This window comes from Oreochromis niloticus, linkage group LG3 (assembly GCF_001858045.2).
Source record: "Oreochromis niloticus isolate F11D_XX linkage group LG3, O_niloticus_UMD_NMBU, whole genome shotgun sequence".
Lineage (NCBI taxonomy): Eukaryota > Metazoa > Chordata > Actinopteri > Cichliformes > Cichlidae > Oreochromis > Oreochromis niloticus.
Window position 1 is genome coordinate 21,091,343 of NC_031967.2, and position 22,855 is coordinate 21,114,197.

At 39.6% G+C, this 22,855-nt stretch overlaps 3 protein-coding genes and 1 long non-coding RNA gene across 4 annotated transcripts in view; 3 read left to right on the forward strand and 1 right to left on the reverse strand.

Annotated features, from left to right (window-relative positions):
- Positions 1 to 11,152, forward strand: part of LOC109196517 (peroxidasin homolog) — a 17,426-nt gene extending 6,274 nt beyond the window's left edge. Inside the window, exons 5-8 of the mRNA XM_025906004.1 lie at positions 7,270 to 7,536; positions 8,492 to 8,758; positions 10,441 to 10,707; positions 10,809 to 11,152. Of these exons, the coding sequence (XP_025761789.1) occupies positions 7,270 to 7,536; positions 8,492 to 8,758; positions 10,441 to 10,707; positions 10,809 to 11,104 (1,097 nt within the window). The 3' untranslated portion in view covers positions 11,105 to 11,152. The remainder of the gene's footprint in view (positions 1 to 7,269; positions 7,537 to 8,491; positions 8,759 to 10,440; positions 10,708 to 10,808) is intronic.
- Positions 1 to 22,855, reverse strand: part of LOC109198185 (low affinity immunoglobulin gamma Fc region receptor II-b) — a 997,390-nt gene that overhangs the window by 608,262 nt on the left and 366,273 nt on the right. The window lies entirely within an intron of this gene.
- LOC109201287 (obscurin) overlaps positions 1 to 22,855 on the forward strand; it is a 493,328-nt gene that overhangs the window by 229,625 nt on the left and 240,848 nt on the right. The window contains exon 17 of the mRNA XM_025906001.1: positions 15,270 to 15,317. Coding sequence (XP_025761786.1) covers positions 15,270 to 15,317 — 48 coding nt within the window. The remainder of the gene's footprint in view (positions 1 to 15,269; positions 15,318 to 22,855) is intronic.
- Positions 11,510 to 14,333, forward strand: LOC112846486 (uncharacterized). The gene is made up of 3 exons (XR_003219480.1): positions 11,510 to 11,532; positions 12,429 to 12,686; positions 14,146 to 14,333. It is a non-coding gene; the product is annotated as an uncharacterized LOC112846486 (long non-coding RNA).

Below are 22,855 nucleotides of genomic sequence, written 5' to 3' on the forward strand. Positions count from 1 at the left end.
CAATAAAAGCTGTTAGTGTGTTTTGCATATTAAGTTTGCTTAAAACCTGGCTCTGTCTGGAGCCTGCATACACACCATCATGGCCTGGAAAACAAGATCTGGAAGTGAAATCAAACTTCACACTTATAAACAATTGTATCATAAGAGTAATAAAGCATTCAGCATCAGCAGAACAAGTATCATGTGCAGGTTTTCTCAAATCAGTAAACTACAATTATTGCCATAATTTGCCTCAGACATGGATCATCCCATGTACTCAGTTAGCATTAATGTAATCGGTGACTTCCCTTAAGCAAAGTCACTCCACTTAGCTATCACTAGGAGCTCAGTAGTGACCAGCTAATGAGCCCCATATTAAACTATCCCACAAACACTGCATCTCTTATTTGCTTTCTCATGTTACTTGTCCGTCTTTGCTGAATCCTCTGCATGCACTCTTAGGAAAACAAACATTAGCAACACACATGGATAATCCTGGAGGTCAGGCACAGGTCGACAGGTTCCAGAGGTGCTATAAAAGACCATAAGTTTGGCCATCCATAGCTGTGGAAAGAAGTGACACTAGTTTCAACACAGGAAATGTCTCACATGTTATTCACATCATCAAAGTAACCTTCACATTTCCCTAACAACTCATAACCTGTGAACACAGTTTTCTTCACACATAAACCCAGAAATCCTGTAGTAGAAAACATCAACCAGCTATCCTGGTATAAATCACATGATCAGACTACATGAAGAACTGTAATGCTGTAGAAAAGAAAATGCAAATGTTAGCGCTGCGCAGGTGTATACACACTTTCTCACAGTTACCTCTGTGAGCACCACAGGGTAGTGAATAACACCCCTGATAGATGCACAGACACAAAAAGTGGCATTCAAAATGTAAATCGGTACAGCCAAAGCTCACGCAACCTCGGATGTTGCTGTCATCTTTCTGCTCCTGTAAAAAGACACACACATAGATTCATCTGCACCTTTGGCAGGTGGGGGTTAACTTCGCACAGTCGTGTTACATCAGTAAAGTCTTGTCAGCTTTTGTCAGCTTTTACCAGTCTGTCAGTTTTATTTTCTCTCACTCATTATTCATTCATTCTTTCATTCATTCTTTCTTTGCTGATAGTGGAACCTATCGTCGCATTTAGTTTTCACTCTCAGCAAAATGACGTCATTTCAAAAAGAAAAAGAAGAACTTTAGATCGGATTACCTCGCTGAATCCTTTTTTGGGCAGGGACCTATTTTCTAATTGTCCCAAAAAGTGACTTCCTCATTGTAATTGTGGAGAAACTCACTTGCAACGGTTTTCTCGACATGTCGTATAGCGCTTCTGTTGTAATCGTGCAGATCTGCTCCAAACGAGATCATCAAACAAAACTTTCAGTGCACTGTGAAAGTATCAAAATAAAAGGTTTCGTTAAGTCATCACACATGCTCCTCATCTCAGGAGGGTAAATCATACCATTAGCATGATTAATCATACCATCATACTAATTGGCAGGCTCAACTTCACAACAAAAGAAAAATCATCAGCTAGATGAACTCCAAACCAACCATCAGCCGCACAACACACAACATAACCCTAATGTCTTATTAGCTATGAATTTAATCCCCAGGACTGTACTTTTTACTCATTTAGGCCACAGATTTTATTAAGTTTTCCTTTTTCCCCATCATCATAAAACATGTGACATGTCATCAGGTATTTCACAAAAGAAGTTTGTTCTTATGTATTCAGAGTTGTGTATCTGGGTGCAGGATTCACTCGCACATCACAACAGGAAACTCAGTGTTTTAGAGTCTCCACTCTAACAAACTCCAACACATCCCATTCACTCGTGCTAGAATTCAATCACCTTTCATTAATCTAAGAACGATCAACTAATTTGCATATCGGCTATTAACCCACTAAGATGACAGGACAACAGAAATGCATGTTCAAAATATTATCACCACCTGGGCGAACACTCCCTCTGCCCCCCCCCCCCCCCCCACACACACACACACATATTAAGGATTGTACATTAACATAAAACTGTTGTCGGAACCATACTGAATTTCACCAGAGAAAAATGTGCACACACACATATGAGGAGAGAGAGAGTATGCATAGTATGCAAACGGCTACCAAACAGCCATCATAATTCGTCATACAATGAGAACTGGACAAATCAACAATTGACAATGACTAATCAATATTAAAATCTGTAACATAATGTATTGTTAGGAGTTTAGTCTGTTACTGTTACTATTTTTACCATTTCTTCTTGGAGCAACTGTAACCCACATTATTTCCTTAGGGATTAATAAAGTATTCTGATTCTGATTGTTTCAGGATGACCTGCCATTATCCAATGACACATCTGCTTACCTGTATCTTTTGCTCGTTTCTCCTCCTCTTCTTTTCTCATTTTTATAAACTGAGCACCTGATGGCTTTGAACTTTTCTTGTCCATCTTCCATTGGTTTTAATTTTGCACTCCAGTATGAACACCCATCCCCCAACCCGAGAATCACCACAACATAACCTAACAGAACTACACCTTAGTTCACAGATTCACTTTGTCTGTAGGGTTTATTTCTGGGATTTCACACAACCCAGGATTCAAATCATGAATACATAATGGGCTTGGATTTACAACATTATGATTGAAATGTGCTCTATTTGGAAGCAGCCCCCCCCCCCCCTCCCTTTCGTCGGGTTATGTGTGAGACTTTAAATCATCAAACTGTAAACTATAAATTTTAAATTGTTATTGATCCCTTTACCCCGAGTCCTAAAGTGTATATTTATATTCTTACTCTTCTTATATTTATTGTTTGTTTACTTGCACTGTTGTAACTGGAGCCTCGTTGTCTCGTCTCTCTATATACTGGACTGTATGTAGCGGAGATGACAATAAAGTTTACTTTGACTTCAGCAGCGAGCAGGCACACCGAGGGCTCTCACGCTCACTTTTCGCATACAGAATTTCGAAAAAACATCGGTGCAAATTATAAGTCTGTATCCTGATGTCTGGTGTTTTCGTGTTTGTTGGTTTTGTTTTTATTTTGTTTTATTTTGCGAGTTGGTTATTAGATGCTGCTCCAGCCAGCCAGAGAATCGTCCGCCGCCCCGCCCTCTCCTCCCTGTGCCGCAAGCAGCAGACGCACCTCGCAAACGGAGGGCGCCCTTACTCCCAGCAAATGGGCGATAGAAAACTGTGCCTATGGCATTCCCAATATGCGCTGGCTGATGTCGGGGCAGCATGAGTACGAGCAATTTTTTTTTTTTTTTTTTTTGCCGATGCCCGTGATGCCGCCCCCCACCACGATGCCGCCCCGGGCAACCGCCCGTGTCGCCCGTATCAAAAACCGCTACTGATTATCACAACAATAGAATTTCCCTCATACAGTAAATTACTTGTGCTGCATCAGTCAAGCAGAAAGCATCTCCCAATTTACTATATTTACAACTAAATTTTTTGTCTGATCACTGGTTGGTCAAACCAGAATCTTTTTTTGTTTTTTTCACAAAAATTAAACTGTTGTCCTGCAACCTAGAGAGTTAACTGTCAGCATTTGATAACAAGTGTCTGCTAAATTGACACTATTTAAACACTGATGAGAGATAACAAGCTGATTTTCATTGCATGTATATGTTTGTTATTAGGCAGGTTTAATCAATGTCTGTGGAGCTGCATCTCCAGCAGGGCATGTTCTTAAAGCTGCCTTTCCTACACACTTCTCTGCTATTATTTGATCCTTTCTCAACTAATGTGCTATGAGTCTACTGCTCTTTGCATCACACGAGGTGACTTGGACAAGATGCTTAAGATGGTGTCTAATCTTCATGAGCTCTCTTGTGTTTGTGTTAGTAGGGTTAATGCATGTTCTGCTTGTGTGTGTGATTTTGTATATGTTTCTTTTTGCAGTGTTTCAGATTCCTTCACAATTTTCCACTTAGGCAGTCAGTTTTCTGTTTCCCAGGTTTGCTAACCCAAATTTTGATTTCCCACATTAAACAACAGTTTTCCTCTGTGTTCTCACCTCCTCTCACTCTGTTGTCCTCTCCCACTTCAACAGTCCAACAGCAGGCAGTTCTTCTTCAGCTTTGTCCTGTGTTCCACTGTCTCTTCTTGCCATTTTCTCCAAAAGTGGCAAATGTCAAACTCCAACAGTCTCCTCAGTTCTCCTCAAACGTTCTTTTCACAAGCACAGTGAATTTGCAGCTTGCTGGAAACACAGTGTCATTCAGGATGATGGGTTTGTTTTTCTTCTCCGATGCTGTTTGTCCACACTGCTGCTGCTTGCTGGGACTCTTTGCTCAGGACTTTGCTGCTGTCTCTTTATCTGCCATGTTATTGCTCTTTGGAACTGCATTCCTTGTCTTCAGGGAGGAGTGAGAGCTCACTTGTGAGGTTGAGGGACACATGGTGCTGTAAATAAGTTAGCCAGAAACTTGGCCTGAAGGTTTCCAGTGATGTTAAACTATAACTTTCTTCTGACTGCTGCATCTGGAAAATTGATTCAGGTCTGCTGTTCACCTGAAAGTGACAAAACTAAGACATTTTCATTATTATTATCACTGCTTAACCAACACACAGAACTCTCTGTTTTTTGAACTCTCCTTTCTTAAAAGCAGAAATTTAGATTGTAGTTGTTCTTGGCTGATAAACACAAAACCTTTTTTCTATTATTTTTCATCTACGATGTAAATTTTGTCTTTTTTCTTTACACTAGCTGGTGACCTGCAGAATCATCGTTCTCACAATTAGAGACAATTACGTTTACACAGCGCACACACACACTGTGACGTCAGGCACATTCACACTCACTTTTTTCATCTGCGTAAATAAATCATATGACTGATGATATGTGCCATGGTGATCCATAAGTATGATCACAAGTTTATTTAGTTAGTTTTCAACCCAACAAAACAAATAAACAAAAACATGATACTGATGCAATGAACACTCTACACACGAGTCAAGATGCAGGAAAACTGCTGCGCATCTGAAAGAACTGATGGATACGCTACATACTCGAGTTATCATAGTTCTGTTTCTCTCTCTTTGATGAGTTCTCAGCCAGCTCCCGATCTGATAATGTGTAGCTTGCTCATCAGCTCAGAAGAGACAGCAACGCAACCTCACACAGTGGTTGCGTGCTTTGCCCACAGTGGCAAAAACTTGCACTTTCATATTCAATTCAGCTTCTCCATCATGTAGTTTTCAGCTACTTCATACAGGGTTCAGCATATTAGTTGTTTTCACAGGTGTGCTCTATATCTCAACAATGGCTCATAATAAGACGACAGTCTTTCAAACAGGTCAAGTGCCTCTATGCATGTCATTAGTTTAAATATTTACCTATTTTACTTCATCTCATATGTCATTGTACTGAATTTGAGCAACCCTAAGCTTAATGCAGATTACTTTTAACAACCGGTTAAATTAATGGTCTGGAGCACGGGCTGTTGTTGATCAGGGAAATCTAAAGAATAATCTAAACATACGTATATATTGGCAGTGTTGACGGGTAGTCATTTATTACAGTTGGGGTTACTCGGGTTTGCGACTAGGGCACTCTCTGGCAAAGTGACCTATGTCCCCACACCTGTGACACTTTTCATTCCTTTGCTTTTGTCCGGCCCTAGGTCTCCACCTATCTCTACTTCCTCCATTCTTGCCTCTATTCTGCCCCCTTCCAGCCTGCCCCTGGAAAAAGGTCTCGTCTGCTAAGAAGGCAGCGGCTGCAGAGCTTTGTGACTTCTTCTGTGTTTCCTTAATTGCTTCTTGTGCATGGCGGGTCCAGTTCATACATTCAGCGGACCCGTCAGAGTTATGATTAACATTTTGTTTTCTGATGAAATCAGCAATGGGTGAATGAAAGCCATTCACCAGAGCATAGCTTAACTGCTGCTGATGTGGGCTGGCCTTCTCTGCACGCTCTTCAAGGCCGCTATGTTTTCAGTTATGAGCATATAAATACCTCGCACTGCCGGGAGTAAATTCTTGCATGAATGTGTCGTCTCCCTGTGAGGTAGTCTTACTTGCTCGGGAACCCATGATAACAACAACAACTGGCGTCACAGACTGTGCCTGACGCAGACTTACACAAACAACACAAAATAGGCCTATAACTTTCCCCAGCCTGCGTGAACCCGCACGGCTTAGGCCCGCGTCAAACTGCGCGATCGTGCTCGCGTGTACCCGCACAGCTACAGCGCTCTCCTTTGTACAGTACTTACTTGTTGCTCTTGCATTAATCTCGAATCCCGTCAATCATCATCCAGCGAGGAGAAAAAACAGACAGCTAATCCACCGGCCCGATGACGAATTCTCACGTCTCGGGACTTTAGTACGGGAACTTCTATATGTCCTGGCTGACGTCTTTCGGCGTGTCTCTTTTTTCCCCTCGGTGAATGTCAATTCTAGGGATCCGGCTCGAAGGACCAATTAATGTTGGGTCTGTCTAGCACAGGCCCACCGCTGGAACGAGACAATTTAACTACACCGCAAAAGCATTGAACACCAAGTAGGCAAAGTTCGGTGGGCTACCCATGCATGAGGGAAGCCTGCCCAGAGCCAAGTGTCGTTCCACCCACTTGACCTCCGTCAGACTCTCAGCCAGGCTCCCCATAGCACTCCTTTTATTGTGGTTACATAAATATGCATAGGTTCATTAACATATAACATCTTACATAGGTATACATGTGAACAAAGAATACCGTGTGTGTGTGTGTGTGTGTGTGTATGTGCGTGTGTGTGTGTATGTGTGTGTGGGGTCAAGATGTGACCCCTTGAAGACTCCCCAAAGCCGTCCATCTAAACAAAAGGCACTTAGACTAAAACAGATATAGACACGTTTATCCTACCATAAAACAATAAGACAAGGTACGACCTCTCCCATGTTCCTGGAATGTGGGGGGTAAATACCAGAATGCTCTGGAATGCACACAAAGCCTTTTACAGCCTACTGAAGATCACACATCCTATCACTACACAATCGATTATACACCTCTACCAATCTACAACTGATTATAAAACTCTAAGCATATATGGGTAGATATTTCTAAGCATAAATGACAATCACGAATCCAACAATCCATTTATGTCTTTTAATAATAATTAATACAACAAAACTTTTTTATTGCTGATTTTCAAGTCATATTGTCTACAGCATGCAAAATTATGATTACCATTAACAAGAGCAATAAAACCAGGACAGCTTTAATGATGATTTTATATTTGTATAATTCTGCTAATGATATATTTTAATTTGAACAGCTCCTCCTAAGCCCACTGTGACCCTGCAGCCATCCAGGACTCAGATATACAGCGGTGAGACAGTCACTGTCAGATGTGAGATTCAGGGAGGTGAAGGAGCTCAGTGGACGTATGAATGGAGACGAGGCCAGGCAAGCATACGTCCAACATCCAGTGAATACAGAATCATCAGAGCTGCTGAGTCTGATGGTGTAGGATACAGCTGCCGGGGTAGAAGGGGAAGTTTCTACACACAGTGGAGTGACATCACCACATTGAGAGTAACAGGTAAGTTGGACACATTTCACTTATTTTAATTCCCAAAACACAACAAAATACTTTAAACAGTACTGCAGGTTTTTTTTTAGTTTAGTATCAAAAGTTGTGTAAAACAGTTTTTAACATCTTTATAAAAAATATTCAGTCGTCATTCAGAATCAAACATGCGGAAAAGAAAAAAAAATGTGTTTGTAACATGAAAAAAATAAACGTACATGTCATTGTCCCAGCTTCCTCATGTCTGTGGCTGCAAACGCAGAGTTTGCAGACCAAATCAAACACATCACATCACATGGGATTACACCTGTCCCACTTTACACTGGCTCCCAGCATGTTTTCAATCAGATTTCAAGGATTTAATTATTTGCTTTTAAGGTGCTTCATGGCCTGGAGTCTGAAATGCAGTCAGTCACTTCCTTTTAGTTCCTTTAAGTAATATTTTCATGAGACAAATTCTCCAGTTTTACTCGAAATGTTAATGTTCTTTGTACTGTGTTTCTGTTTTTCTACATTTGCCATTTTTGTTTTTTTATGTGTCTGCTGCTATAAAGAGTTGTGAAATTTTGAGTTTGAAAAGTGAAATATAAAGTTGTCTTTACTGTTACGGACTGTCTTTGGGGACGAGTCTGTTCTTCTGTTTCTCTTTCTGACAGAAGATTACTCTCAAACATCGTATCTTAGTTAAAGCAAATTAGATTTAATACAACTCATAGAAAAAAATCAGTAACTTTTTTTAATATAAATAAAAGATAACTGTACAAAGTAAATACTGATGCATTTTACTGAAAGTGTTGTGTTACAGTTTGAAAGCTATAAATAGTTTTATTGTGACTTTGTTTTGATGTTGAGTCTTCAAACTGTTTGTCTGTGAATCAGCTGTTTTGCAGTCACTCTACTCTTATGTTATAAACAGCAGAGTTTTTATGTTTCTCTTCTTCTAACTGGATCATTCTTATGTGAACAGTTCCCACTAAGCCCACTGTGACCCTGCAGCCATCCTGGACTCAGATATACAGCGGTGAGACAGTCACTGTCAGATGTGAGATTCAGGGAGGTGAAGGAGCTCAGTGGACGTATGGATGGAGACCAGCCAAGTTAAACACACCTCCAACATCCAATGAATACAGAATCATCAGAGCTGCTGAGTCTGATGGTGGAGGATACAGCTGTCGGGGCAGAAGAAGCTCTTCCTGGACAGAGTGGAGTGACATCACCTTATTGAAAGTAACAGGCAAGTTGGACATATTTCACACGTTTTAATTTATACTGCACAATGTTTCATCCAAAGATACAACAAAATACTGTGTTTCAAATATACTGTTTTTTAGATTCAGTACTCACTGTAAAACACTTGGAAGGAAAAAAGATTTCCACATGTGGATTTATTGCTGCAGTTCCATCAGCAATAAATCCACATTTATTTATTGCTGGTCCTTCTACCACGACAGCTGTATCCTCCACTGTCAGACTCAGTAACTGTGATTCTGTATTGAATACAGAATCACAGTTACTGAGTCTGACAGTGGAGGATACAGCTGTCGTGGTAGAAGGACCTATTTGTTAACAGAGTGGAGTAATACCATCACACTGACTGTATCATGTAAGTTGGAGCTCTGTTTCATCAAAATAAGTGAAAACACTTGCTTTTCTTACCGCTTTGTAGCTGTTTCTTTTGTGCTGCTCAGTAAAATGTTTTGTTTTTACTCTGAAAATAAAAAATGTGAACAGCAGCTTTTTATTCACAGTAAAGAGAACAAAACATATCAGAGTAACTTCTCTGCTGTGCAGCTCTAATACATGAAGTGCAGAACAAATGCTGAATCTGTTTCAGCTGCTCCACCACATCCACTAAGAATCCAATATTTTCTCTTCTGTATTTGTGTTATTTTTATTTTTATTACTCCCTGTTGCACCAACATATGATGCAGTTACTTCAGTTGTTTTTAGCATGTTGTCTATTGTTGAAACGATCTTAGAGGTTTCCGGTTTTAGATAAAGAGTCTGCTCTCATGACAAACACACACACTGGATATTTTTCACTTAATGAACCTCGCCTCTGTCAGTGCGCCCCAGGGTGGCTGTGGGTACAGTGTAGCTTGCCATCACCAGTGTGTGAATGTGTGTGTGAATGGGTGGATGACTGAATGTGTAAAGCGCTTTGGGGTCCTTAGGGACTAGTAAAGCGCTATACAAATACAGGCCATTTAATGAACTCTGAACTGCAGACGACAATATGTCCTCATTTTGTTTGACGCTGGTCTGTGCTGGTATGCTATTAATTAGAGTAATGATATTTAATGAGTATATAAATTACTCATAATCATCTCACAGACATAACATTATGTACAGCTACTTTCAGTGCCACTGATATTTATTTAGAGTTTTTTCTCTAATTGATCTTTCTGAGTTAGCTTCAGTAATTACTTCCTCCAAACCATCGATGTGTCTTTTAAAACCCATTCTGACACATCTGTGCACATCGACAGGAAATGTCAGCTTCCACAACAAAAGAATGTAAAACACACTTACTAGGTCTCATCTTAGCTATCAGAGGCTTCAACAGCAGATTTAGTAAAGAACACAAGGACATAGCATGCTAAGTACAATCAGATCGTATTAACCTGGGTTACTTTCTCATTATGGATGAATTAACTAAGTCATGCTTCAAATTAATGATAGTAAATGAACTATACATTTATTAATTACTTTTAAATACTCAGAAGTAAATATTAAAAAAAAAATGCTGTGCGGATCAAAACAGTATTTCAGAGTATTTTGTGTAACACACTTTGTTACAGCTTCACCAATAAAGTTTTGTGATATTTGGTCATTTAAATTTTTCCATCCAGTTCTTTAAATTGTTCTGATTCAGTCATTTTTACTTTTATGTTCTTGTTCTAAACTGAACTGCAGCGAAACCAAAGGCTGAACTGAGAGCTGATAGGACAGCTGTTCCAGTAGGGGGCAGTGTGACCCTGACCTGCTCTGTGAACCCATCATCATCGTCATCATCATCATCTCGATGGAAATACTACTGGTACAGAGATGGGAAATCTTTTCAACCTGTGACAAATGGACAAATCAGTGTCTCAGAGGGAGGACTCTACAGCTGCAGAGGAGGAAGAGGAGAACCAGTTTACTACACAGAGGACAGTGAGTCAGTCAGGATTGACACAACTGGTGAGTTTAAATGTAACTTCCTACAAATCACTACATCTGATGGTAACTGAACCTTTTTTGTCTTTCACGTGTTTTTATTGTACTTTCTTGAACATTAACAGCCTCAAACAGGCCTGTTGTGACTCTGTATCCAAACTGGTCTGAGATATACAGAGGAGAGACGATCACTGTCAGATGTGAGATCCATGGAGGAGACACTGAGTGGGATTATGAGTGGGAAACAAACAGCATCAGAAAACCTCCAAATCAAAATGAATACAGGATTAGATCTGCTTCATCATCCAACAGTGGAAACTATCGCTGTAAGGGCAGAATGAAAAGTTCACAGCATAAAACAACAGAGTGGAGTGATTCAGTCACACTGACAGTTTCTGACAGTAAGTCATATTTGCTTTAAGCTGTTTGAACACTTTGTAAAATGTGTTTCTGTTCATATAGACTGAGATTATTATTCCTTGTATAAACTGAGCTCACTGTTCAGAGACTGTACTACATGTTCACTGAGAGAAAATCTTTGTTGAACAGATAAACCCCGTCCTGTCCTCACTGTGTCTCCATCATGGCTGAGTCCTGGAGCCTCAGTAACTCTGAACTGTCAGGTTGAACATCCGTCTGCAGGATGGAGCTTCTACTGGTATAAAGCTGTTCCTGATCTATCAGAGAAATCCTCCAGTTATGAGCTGCTACCTGATGGCAGTGGGACTGCACAGGACTCCTACATCATTCATGGACAGACACACACAGCAGGATATGTGTGCAGAGCTGGAAGAGGAGACCCAGAGTATCACACTGATCACAGTCAACCAAAGTTTGTCTGGTCTGCAGGTCAGTTTGTTTCTCTCTGTCCTTTCAATAAGCTCATGTTAGGTCCTCATTTTTATTCTCCAGGATTTAGACCATTAAAATCTCATCTCCATGACAACCATTGATGTTTGTGTACATTAAAACTCCCCAAAAGAAAAACTGAATTGAATATTTTCCTTTCTCTCTGTGATCAAACCAAACTAAATTTCCTTGTTTCCTTTTCTTATTTTTCAGTTTTATTTAATGTGATAACATGAAAAACAAAAGACATCTATGAGATTTTAATATTTTCTCTTCGAATACTTTTACTTTGATATTTAAACTCATGTTACTGTTTGTACTGATTATTTTTACTTAGTGCACAGACAGGATTTACACAGTTAAGACTCTTTGTTTAGTGCTCAGGTAGGTGTTCAGATACAAAAGTCAAATATAATTAATAAAGAAACAAAGATGTCAGCAGGCAGGTTAACAGCTCTGACAAATACAAGAAAAACACTGACTACAGATGGATGCTAGAAGAAGACGTCACAAATAACAGCTGCTGTTATTGTTCATTTCAAATATACTTCAAAGGTTTTTAGTTTTGGTCCTGCTGCTGCAAAATATCTGACTGTAGAAGGAATCTGTGAAACAGACAATATCACAGAGTTATGACAGAAACATTACAGCAAATGACTGAAGTGTGTTCAGAGTGATCTGTATCAGGTGGATAATGCTGAGAGTGATGACTCAAAGCTCATGATGTCACATGACGTGTACCAAGCTCTACATGAGCTGCCAGCAGATAAAGCATGTGGGTTAGATCATCTTAAACATGTCAGTATTCGGCTCCTTTGTTTTCCGAATATTTTCACTGTGATATTTTGAATGCTAACATCTGTGAGCTTTGTCTCTTCACTGCATGTTGTTTCCAGATGTTCATTCAGCAGCATCTCTCACAGTGAGTCCTGACAGAGTGCAACACTTCACCTCTGACTCTGTCTCACTGACCTGTGAGGGAAACTTCACTGAGTGGAGAGTGAGGAAGTTCTCTGAGGACGGCCGACTCTCTGACTGTAGGAGAATGACTGGATCCACATGTAACATCGACACATCAGAGTCAGATACTGGAGTGTACTGGTGTGAGTCTGGATCAGGAGAGTTCAGCAGTGCAGTCAACATCACTGTACAGAGTATGTTATTATACATTTACTTCTTGGATCTGAATGATTTAGACGTCACATGAACATTTGTCCCAGCTTTGCTGTATGTGAAGAAATTCTATGTGGCAAAACAAACAAAAAAGAGAATTTCAGACAATTTTATGCACCAAAGCATCAAAAAATATTCTTGTTTTTTGTTCTCTAAGTAAATTAGTATTTTATATTTTCTCCATCAGAATAAAACTCTAAAAAGCTCAACATCTCTGTCATCACATTAGATGAACTTTTATTGTCTCCATTCAGAGAAATTAAGGGAAACACATCATGGACCATCAGCCTTCTAAAAAATACAAGCACTGACTACACAAATGATCCACATGATGAACCCAGTGTAACTGAACATCTTAATCCTTAAGTGTTGTCACTTGTTCAAACTTCTCTCCAGTCATTGAAACCAGGCTGAGATCTCCAATAGATCTTTGATCAAAGATCATTATAATTATGAGGACGATTATTTTTCTCTATAATTAACATGAAGGTGTGTTTCTTACACCACTGCACAATCCCTTCTGATTTCCACAATTTTTTAAATAAAATTAGAAAAGAATAGATAATAAGAATAGTTTGTATAACCTGTATGTGTGAACAAGTAGAACTGACTTTCACTTCCTGTTATGTTTTAATGAAAATAGCCAAACAACCATCTGATTATATAAGGATCCACCTTTATGTTATTTAACAGTGTATAAGTGTTTGTGGTATTAAACACTGATATTAGATCAATAAATTACAATCGTGCATAAGCTGAGGGGTTTTCTAAATGCTTTAAAATCAAGCGAGTTAAAGTAATAAAGCCATCATCAGTGCTTCTCCCAACATTATATTCAAATTGTATATTGATAGTGGTTATATGGCTATATACTTCTAAGCATATATAAATATATATTTCTAGGCATAAATGACAATCCAACAATACAAATCTAACATATATCACTTCACAAGTCACTTCACAACCATAATGCAAATGATTGCATTACTATTGATGTTACTGCTGCAGGTCTGTGATCATTATTTTGCTGATTGCAGCCTTTCTCTATATAGTGAGGATGAAGCTGATATCAATAGGTCTCCAAGCTGGAGTCAGCTCATCAGCAAATGTTTAAAGAGAAAAGCTGAAACACCATCAGGCCCACAGGCCTTATTGGTATTTAAGTTTTTAAATGCAGTTATTTTTATTTCATTCTATTCACAACCCTTAGATCAGTTACTAAGTGAGTCTCTGTTAGATCACATTATGAGCTTATAAAATCCGACCATCAGCCGTTCAACTTCATTTACTACATGCATTTTTTCTTACCTGGATTCAAGTCGATCATCTGTTTCACAGAGTCGCTTCTGTGAAAATCTTCCTGAAGCTTACATGTCAGCTTTTTCTAAAAGTGTGCACCAGCTGATGTGACTGAAACAACTGTGTGTGATTGTGTCACAGATGATGGTAATGGTCCCATCCTGGTGAGTCCTGTTCATCCTGTGACTGAGGGAGCTTCTGTTAGTCTGAGCTGCAGTTTGAAAACACAAAAAATACTTTCCAATGTGTTTTTCTATCACAATGACAAACTTATTCAAAATGATCCCCGAGGGGAGCTGAAGATCTCTGCAGTGTCAAAGTCTGATGAAGGTTTCTACAAGTGTCAGTACTCAGGAAGAGAGTCAGCACAGAGCTGGATGTCAGTTAAAGGTGAGCAGGATCAAAACATTTGATGTGTTTTTGTAAAAATGAGTTTCATGCTTGAGAAGGAACATTAGATTGTCTGTTTAAGGCTTGATCTATTTTGGATCTATTTTGTGAGAACTGAAATATGCAGTATAATAATAAGTATTATACTTTATTATTACTTAATTATTATTAGTCATTTCAGCAGCTGTGTCAGGAGCTGACAGCTCTTCATCTCCTGTGTGGTTGATGGTTGGACTGGTTTGTGGAGTCTCTCTCATTATTATTCTCCTGCTCTTGTTGTATCGCTGCAGACAGTCCAAGTGTAAGAGCCTCTTCTTTTCATGCTGTATTAGAGAGTTTATTTACTACATACACTTTAATTATTCACACATATACATGTATTCTGATCTCATGACACTAAATATCAGTGGAACAATTTATCCATGACAAACATGTGTAATAACATTTGTCTCTTTCACAGGTTCCTGCTTCACCAGGTTGGTAAAATACTTTTTATTATTATTTTAAACAAACATCAGTTACTTTTGAGTTTATTGTGTTTATTTCCTGTTTTAGGTCGATCCAGTCTGAGAGTCACAGTCCGGGCTCCTCCACAAATCATGGAGTCAATCAGGATGAAACTCATGTGTACGACTCTCCTCAACATGGTCAGCATTTAAACTGATCTTTATTATTATTATTAATATTGACTTTTATTAAACCTCCATTAACATGATCATTCATCAGGTTCAGTTTGTGTTCAGCTGTTTTTCAAAGAACATTTAAAGATCTTACAGTCCTGGTTTTGACTCACACAGTGTTTCTGTTTTTGCTCTGATCTTTAGTGTAACTGTAATAAAATGATTAATGTGAGCCTGGCTTGTTTTTTTCTTTAGGTACTGCTGACGTCTATGAATCAGTCACACAAGTGAAAAACAGAAATGGTACAGTATATGTGCTGGAAAGCACAGAGCAGTTTAAGTTGAAACTTTTTTTGATTTAATGAAACTAATTCTATGCTTTTACAATCCTGTAATTATGAACATTTCAGGTTCAGATGAATATGAAAATGTCACCTCCTCTATTATTGAGTTTAAAGATCTTAGAAGAAAGAGTGAGTACATAAAACCTGTGCAGTTTAAAAATAAAACAAACATCCTTTAAAACATATTTTTTTTTCCTTTGTGGATGAATTTGATGATCTTCACAGGGGAACACGACACACCAGAGCAGAGTGCTGTTTACTACAATGAAGATGGGACCCACAGGTACAGTCACAACAGTCTCGTTTAGTGTTTCGTTTGTTAGATCTCCACCTCACAGAAACACATAATGTTCAGACACACTGGATACAAAGTCTGAGCTTCCTGGATGCTGTTATCACCTGCTGGCTGACTAACAGCTACTTTGAAACCAGTTTTACACAAAAGCTTTTTCTGCAGCTGCCAAGCTCAGCTCTGTATCACCTACTCTGAAGATTAGGCCACTTAAATGTGCAAAGAACAAAATGCATTTCATTTCATTTTCACATGTTTTGCACAAACAATTTTCACAATGCAGAACACATAATAAATGATACCATGTGTATATCAGAGACCACATGTTTAAATCAGTGAAAGTTAATCAGCATGATTTCCTCCTTCACACAGGTACAGAGGTGTGTCTGAGGGCTACAGTTTCTAAGCAAAGCCTATAAGGTACAGTTAACTTTACACTCTCTGTAAAGACTCAAACACACAGAACAGAACTTCACTTTACATCAAGGGAAGACACGATGTTTTTATAATAAATGTTATTGTTCTCCAACAGGAAGCCACAGATGGGACAGGCACGAGGTGCAGCCAGTGACCCCATTAAACTGATGTTTTACTGTCCTTATTTTCCTCGAGTTATTGGTTCTGTTATTAGTTACCTAACACAACCTAATGTGAGTCTTTTGGCTGAAACTAACCAACTGACCTGGTGATGTCATGCTCTGTACTGACAGGATATGGCGATACCTGTGTTTTTATACCTTTAAGCAGTTATTTCTTAAATCCAGATTCACAGTCAGAGTTACATCTGTGTCAGTTTTTGAGAGCTGGGCTCCATGATGTAAATTAGCCTTTATACATGTCGTGTTTCATGTCCCCTTTAATGCTGAACACCTTATGTGGCATTTTCACACAACAATACTTCTGCTCAGTATTGATTTTTCTTTTGCATGTTTGCCATCCTCCATCTTCCACTTTTACTGATTTGGTTCATGTAAACATTTCTGATGGTTTCATGTTCATCAAAATATTTTAATGTGCAGTTTCAAGTCTTAGAGATTACATTCACTTTACATTCACAGACTTGAAGTTGAAGTTGTTGCTGTTCTTGGGAGACGTTTCTCTTTTGTTCTGGTATCAAATTGCTTCGTGTTTGCTGAGTTTCAAGCTCTTTCTGTTCACCTGTCAAACTGTTGCTCATGTTTCCAGAGCAGCTTTTCTTCTGCTCAGATTAAAAATTTACAGTCATTTCTGTTTTGTCGATTTGCCGAATTGTTGCTCAGTTGTTGAGAATCACTTGTTTTCTGTTCTGTTGCCAAACTGTCTGTCAGTTTCATATAGACATTAATTTGCTCTTGTTCAGTTGCCAAGTTGTTGCTCAGTTGCTTTGAATCGAAGTTCATCTCAGTTGACAGGTTGCATTGTAGTTTTGAAAAAACCCCAAAAAACTTTCCAAACTGTCTTTCAGAATAATTTATTCTCAGTTTTCTGCTCAGATGTCTGATTTTCTCCTCTTCTGTTCAGATTCAATCATCTACTTCTCAGTTGTCTAAAGTCAAGACTGTGTCAGGGTTCCTGGGTGGTTCACCCGGTGTTTTCAGTTCATGTTCAGTTTATGTTCCACATTCATGTTTCCCGCTTCACCGTGCCAGCCCTCTGTCTCAGTGTCATTAGCCCTACTTCCTGTTTCATTATGTTCAGCTGTGTTCTCACTCGTCCTTAATCATCATCATTATCCAGTGTACCCAAGTCCTCAGTTTCTTCCTGGTCTTTGTCGTGTCATTGATGTTAATGTTGTCTACTCTGTACGTGTGTTCAGTTAAGCCAGTCATTTCAGTTCAGCCTGTCATCTTATGTTCAGCTCACCTGCTCGTCATAATAAACACCAGCCTTCACCTACCTGTGAGTCCAGCGTTTGGGTCCTCCTTTCCTCGCATCCACACACGACACCCCTGACAGGATGACACGACCCTGCATTGTGGACCCAGCGGACTCTGACCTCTTCGAGCAGTAGGCAGCGCTCTTTCACTAGACGGAGGTGCTTTTTTACCCCCTTGGAGCACTCAAAGCACTAATGGGCTTCATGTGCACATTAGTGCTCAACAAATTGTTTACAAATCTAAAGAGTAGAAAGTAGAAAGAACATGTGACAAAATGAACACGGCTACTTACAAACACAGTGACTGTCCTCAGACAGCACACACAGTTGTCAAGTAATTCAGTTCAATTCAGTTTAACTGTCTGTTGCTATAATTTGGTGCTTTATAAATCAAAACTCCTTTTTTGCGTTTACGTGTGGACGAGGAATACAGAGTTCGTCATTCAACGTCAAAGGTATGTGCCTTTTTTCACATCACGCTGTGCGTCATGTTATTGTTTACATGAGATCAATTGCAGAATGGCAGATAGAGACAAAATACTGTTAATCTGACTATCTTCAGGTTTTACAAGAAATGCCTCTCTGTGCAAAATGGGTTTAAAAACATAAACAGCTGTGTGATACTGTTTGTCCGTGATTTATTCACGGGGAACAAATCGTGGCAGGATCAGCCTGATATTATTTGTATCCCACTGTAATGTTACTGTATAAAGAGTTAACATCTCCAAAATGTCAGGAGTAGTTAGGCATTCCAAGAAGTGTTTGTGAACTAACAATCAAGAATGTGGGATACTGTTAGTCCGTGATTTGAAGAGCCCAGCACGTGCTCCTGATGCAGGGAACACCAATTATGCAGGGGAGACCTACCTTGGTACTTGTTCAGGTTAAGCCAAAGGGCAGATGTGCTTCACCATTTTTCTAGTCTTTTTCTTAGAAGGAAGTTGGTTTGGAAACATATTCAGCTATTCTTCATATCCTGCTTTGCGTTTCTGTGGGGGCCCCGTGCTAGCAGTGTCCAAGCATTGTTTTTCTTTGGGAAGGTCTGTGTTAATGAATCTATGCATATTCATGTAACCACAATAAAGAGCAGTGCTACGGGGGAGCTGACTGAGAGTGACTGGGGCTCCAGGAACAGCGCTCACCTCGGTCCTCTCCCTCGTGTACGAGATCACACAAAGAGTTCTGCCTGGTGGTTTTTACTAGCTGCAGTAAAATTACCTCGGCTGTTCCAGCAATAGGTTTGTGCCAACATAAAACCCAACAGTTAGTTACACAAATGAAATCTTTTCACAGCCTATTAGTATATTTGACTTAAGCTTGATAATCACAATAATCCTTTGATGTCATAAAATAAATAAAATCATACTTTTCTACTAAAACTGTTTATGTTGTTCTCCACCTTTTGCTTAACCAGACCAGACTCTTGTACTGCAGGATTAACCTGAGTGTCCCAGTCGTGGACCATATTTTAAACCAGGAGGATCCCAGGCCTTATTTTTGCTGATGTATTATAAATATACTTGTTTTATTGTTATTGTCCATCCATCCATCCATCCATCCATCCATTTTCTTCCGCTTATCCAGGGCCGGGTTGCGAGGGCAGCAGCCCAAGCAGAGAAGCCCAGATCTCCCTCTCTCCAGCCACCTCCTCCAGCTTCACAGGCCACCCGAGAGATATAATCTGTCAAGCCTGTACTGGGTCTGCCCCCGGGCCTCCTCCCAGTGGGACATGCCCAGAAAACCTCGCCCAGGGGGCATCCTTGTCAGATGCCTGAACCACCTCAACTAGCTCCGTTTGATGTGGAGGAGCAGCGGCTCTACTCTGAGCCCCTCGAATGGCCGAACTTATCACCCTATCTCTAAGGAAGAGGCCAGCCACCCTTCGGAGGAAGCCCACTTCTGCCGCTTGTATTCGCGATCTCATTCTTTCGGTCACTACCCACAGCTTGTGACCATAGGTGAGGGTAGAGGCGTAGATCGAACGGTAAATTGAGAGCTTCGCTTTTACACCCAGCTCTCTCTTCATCACAATAGACCGGTACAGCGTCCGCATCGCTGCAACCACTCCACCGATCAGTCTGTCGATCTCCCATACCCTCCTCCCATCACTTGCAAACAAGACTCCGAGATACTTAAACTCCTCCACCTGGGGCAGGAACTCGTCCCCAACCCGGAGTGGGCACTCCACCCTTTTCCGGCTGAGGACCATGGCCTCAGATTTGGAGGTGCTGATTCTCATTCATTTGTTATTGTCATTTACTTTATTCTCATTAAATACATGTTCATTTAAAATTGGTCAAAGTTAGCTTTAGGTTCATACGTGTTAAAAATACCTGTAAATATGAGTTCAGTGACAATTACTGTTTGTTTTAATCAATTTATTCATAACATAAAACTTTTAAACGAATGTAACTTACATAACAAATAAATGGTAAATGGCCTGTATTTGTATAGCGCTTTACTAGTCCCTAAGGACTCCAAAGCGCTTTACACATTCAGTCATCCACCCATTCACACACACATTCACACACTGGTGATGGCAAGCTACATTGTAGCCACAGCCACCCTGGGGCGCACTGACAGAGGCGAAGCTGCTGGACACTGGCGCCACTGGGCCCTCTGACCAATTGCCCTCTGAGCAATACAGCTGGGTTTAAGTTAACCTTTTCTAAGAGTCTGCATTTTGGCTCATTCCTTCCCTCTTCACACCGCCAATAGAATAGCCCTTTATTCTCATTGTACATGTACAATGAAATTATGGATACTGTATATTCTGCCACATTTTATTTTAATCTATTGAAAGGCCTCATCTGCACCATGCAGGAAAGAGGAAATGCAGCGTGTTTCAGACAGAAGTCTTTTGTGTAGCTGATGTCTTGTTTACGTCAGCATATATAAGGAAGGAGTTTTTTAATCAGATGTGCGTTCTTGACCTTTTTGGCTTTAATAAGGAGTTTGTTTTACTAAATTAACATGCAGACCATGACAGGAAAGACCATTTTTTAAAGAGACGTGGCTGATGGAAAATATTGTGTTAACATTTTTGTAACCACAAGTTCACACATAGCTGCAAGTCTATCTGCACGATCTCTGCACTTAAACAAACATCACTGACCTCATGTATGTGTGTGTGTGCACGTGTGTGTGTGTGTGTGTGTCAGATAAAACATACGTGATCATGAGGGTGCAAAACCACAACAGAGAAAACAGGGAAAGATCCAGGAGACCCAAAAACAACCACGTGTCCACACCAGCAGAAGCAACAAGGAGCTAAAAAGAAAGAGCGCCTAAAAACCAACTGGCAGCTGATCCTGTCAGAGGTTGGCCACCCCAGTAAGAGCTGAGGACAGAGCCCCAAGGCTCTGGGCACATATATGCACAAAGACACACACCTGCATCAACCCACCGTTCTTAAAACCCTTCACCCTGTGTCAGTATTTCTGTGAAGTATAAATGAACGTTTGCATGCAGCTGCAGGCTTATCTGCACTTAAAAAACCTCAGTGATCTCATGTTTTTCTCCATCAGCCCACAGAATGAATCTCAATGTCTCCTAAAACACTTTGGCTCTGTGCTATGTGATTATGTCTTATTCTTGCTATCAAACCTCAGGATGTGTAAAGAGGAACTGGAAGCTGAAGCAATATGAGGTTTGTTGCAATGCTTTGTGTATTTACTCAATATGCATTCAAGTTTATAGCAACATGGCAACATGAGTAAAAATATAAAAAGAAAGGAATAATTATTAAAATTATTAAAATGCCAGTAGATACACAACAAAAACCTCCTAACATCTCTCCTCTGTATTAATGAAAATAATAAGTGTTGATAATGTTCACTCGTATGGACACATAGCTAAACAGTTTGACTGAACTTCTGTTGAATCATACAGTATGTTATTCTGTTGTAAGTTGAAACTTTTGTGACCTTGATAGAGACCATATGGAAGATTTTGTGATGACCCACAGGCAAGTCTCTGTGTTCCAGTGATCAGTTATCTGTAACTCAGTTTTCTTCATTTGTTGCTATTGAGGCCTGAAATGATCAGCTTCAGTAAGCTTTAGTAAAGGTCAACTTTTTTGCTACTTTGATTCTTAGTCTGCATGTGACTCTGGAGAGAATTGCATAGTCTTTGTTGGTAACATGTAACATTTGCTTTTGATGTGCCAATAGATACATTTATTTGCTGTCTTTGTTAATTTAATTTGTGAAACATACAGGTCTTTAGTTTCAGTTCAACCACACAGTGAGTCGTTTACTCTGTTTGGGTATCAGCCAAACATAGAATTTAACCACAAGGTGAAAATATTCACAGATCTGAGGTCAAAGGAGCATTTTTTTTATTATATTGATATAATAAAAAGTATAGCTGATGTTTCAGCTAAGAGTCAGATAAAATCTCTACATGTTTTTATGCAGCATGAAGGAAGAATTTCAACATAATTCCTCCGATAAAGAATCAAAATATAAAAAAAAATCATTAAAAAGACTTAGATATAAAAATACAGGCTGCAAAACAGAAAAGGGGTTTTGGTACATTCACTCGCAGTGACTCCCAGTGTGCTGGAGGAGGAATATTGCAGAATGATAATGATCCAGGGGATGTTGCAAAAACATGTCAGAGTGAAAAACAAGACCTGGTAAGATATGACTTAAAGCAATGGGAAACATGTCACAAACCTGCTGCGGTCAAAGCTACAGGAGCTGTTTGAGTTTGCTGTAAAAGGGAAGGAAGCACAGAGAGACCAATCAGAAGAAGAACCTGTAGAAAAACTCTGTCACACCTAAACAAAACACAGCTTCTCTTTTTACTGCATAGTAAAACTGTTTGAAATTATCTGAGGATCAGAGTGCAGCAGGCTGGATGTGACGATGGGGCACTCTTTGCTCTGCATGATGGGCTTTTTCTGTAAGTACACGTCTGACATTGTTTGGAAGACACCATTAATTAAAATGTTTCTGATTTCTGAGAATTAGTGAGTCACTGTTTAGAGCTTGTTTAGCAAACAGGAGAAATTTGGTGATTATTGTTCATCTGAAAATGAACAATAATCAATAATCAGAGTGAAGTCTTTAAAAAAAAAACCTTTACTCTGAGGTAAAATATCTGATGAGTTTTTATTCATTATTTTAGTGCTCAGTACAGTCATCTGTGGAAACGCTAAAGGTAAGAAACACTGTTTTTACTCCAGTTCATATATGTAGCTGTTATCTCCTACAATGCTCTAAATCAGGGTGTCAAACTTACGGTCCACGGGCCACATTCGGCCCTCGATACAATTATTTCCGGCCTGCGAGCCAGTTATTAATGGACCCTCGGTATGTGGTTCAATAAAGGTTCAAGGTTCTTT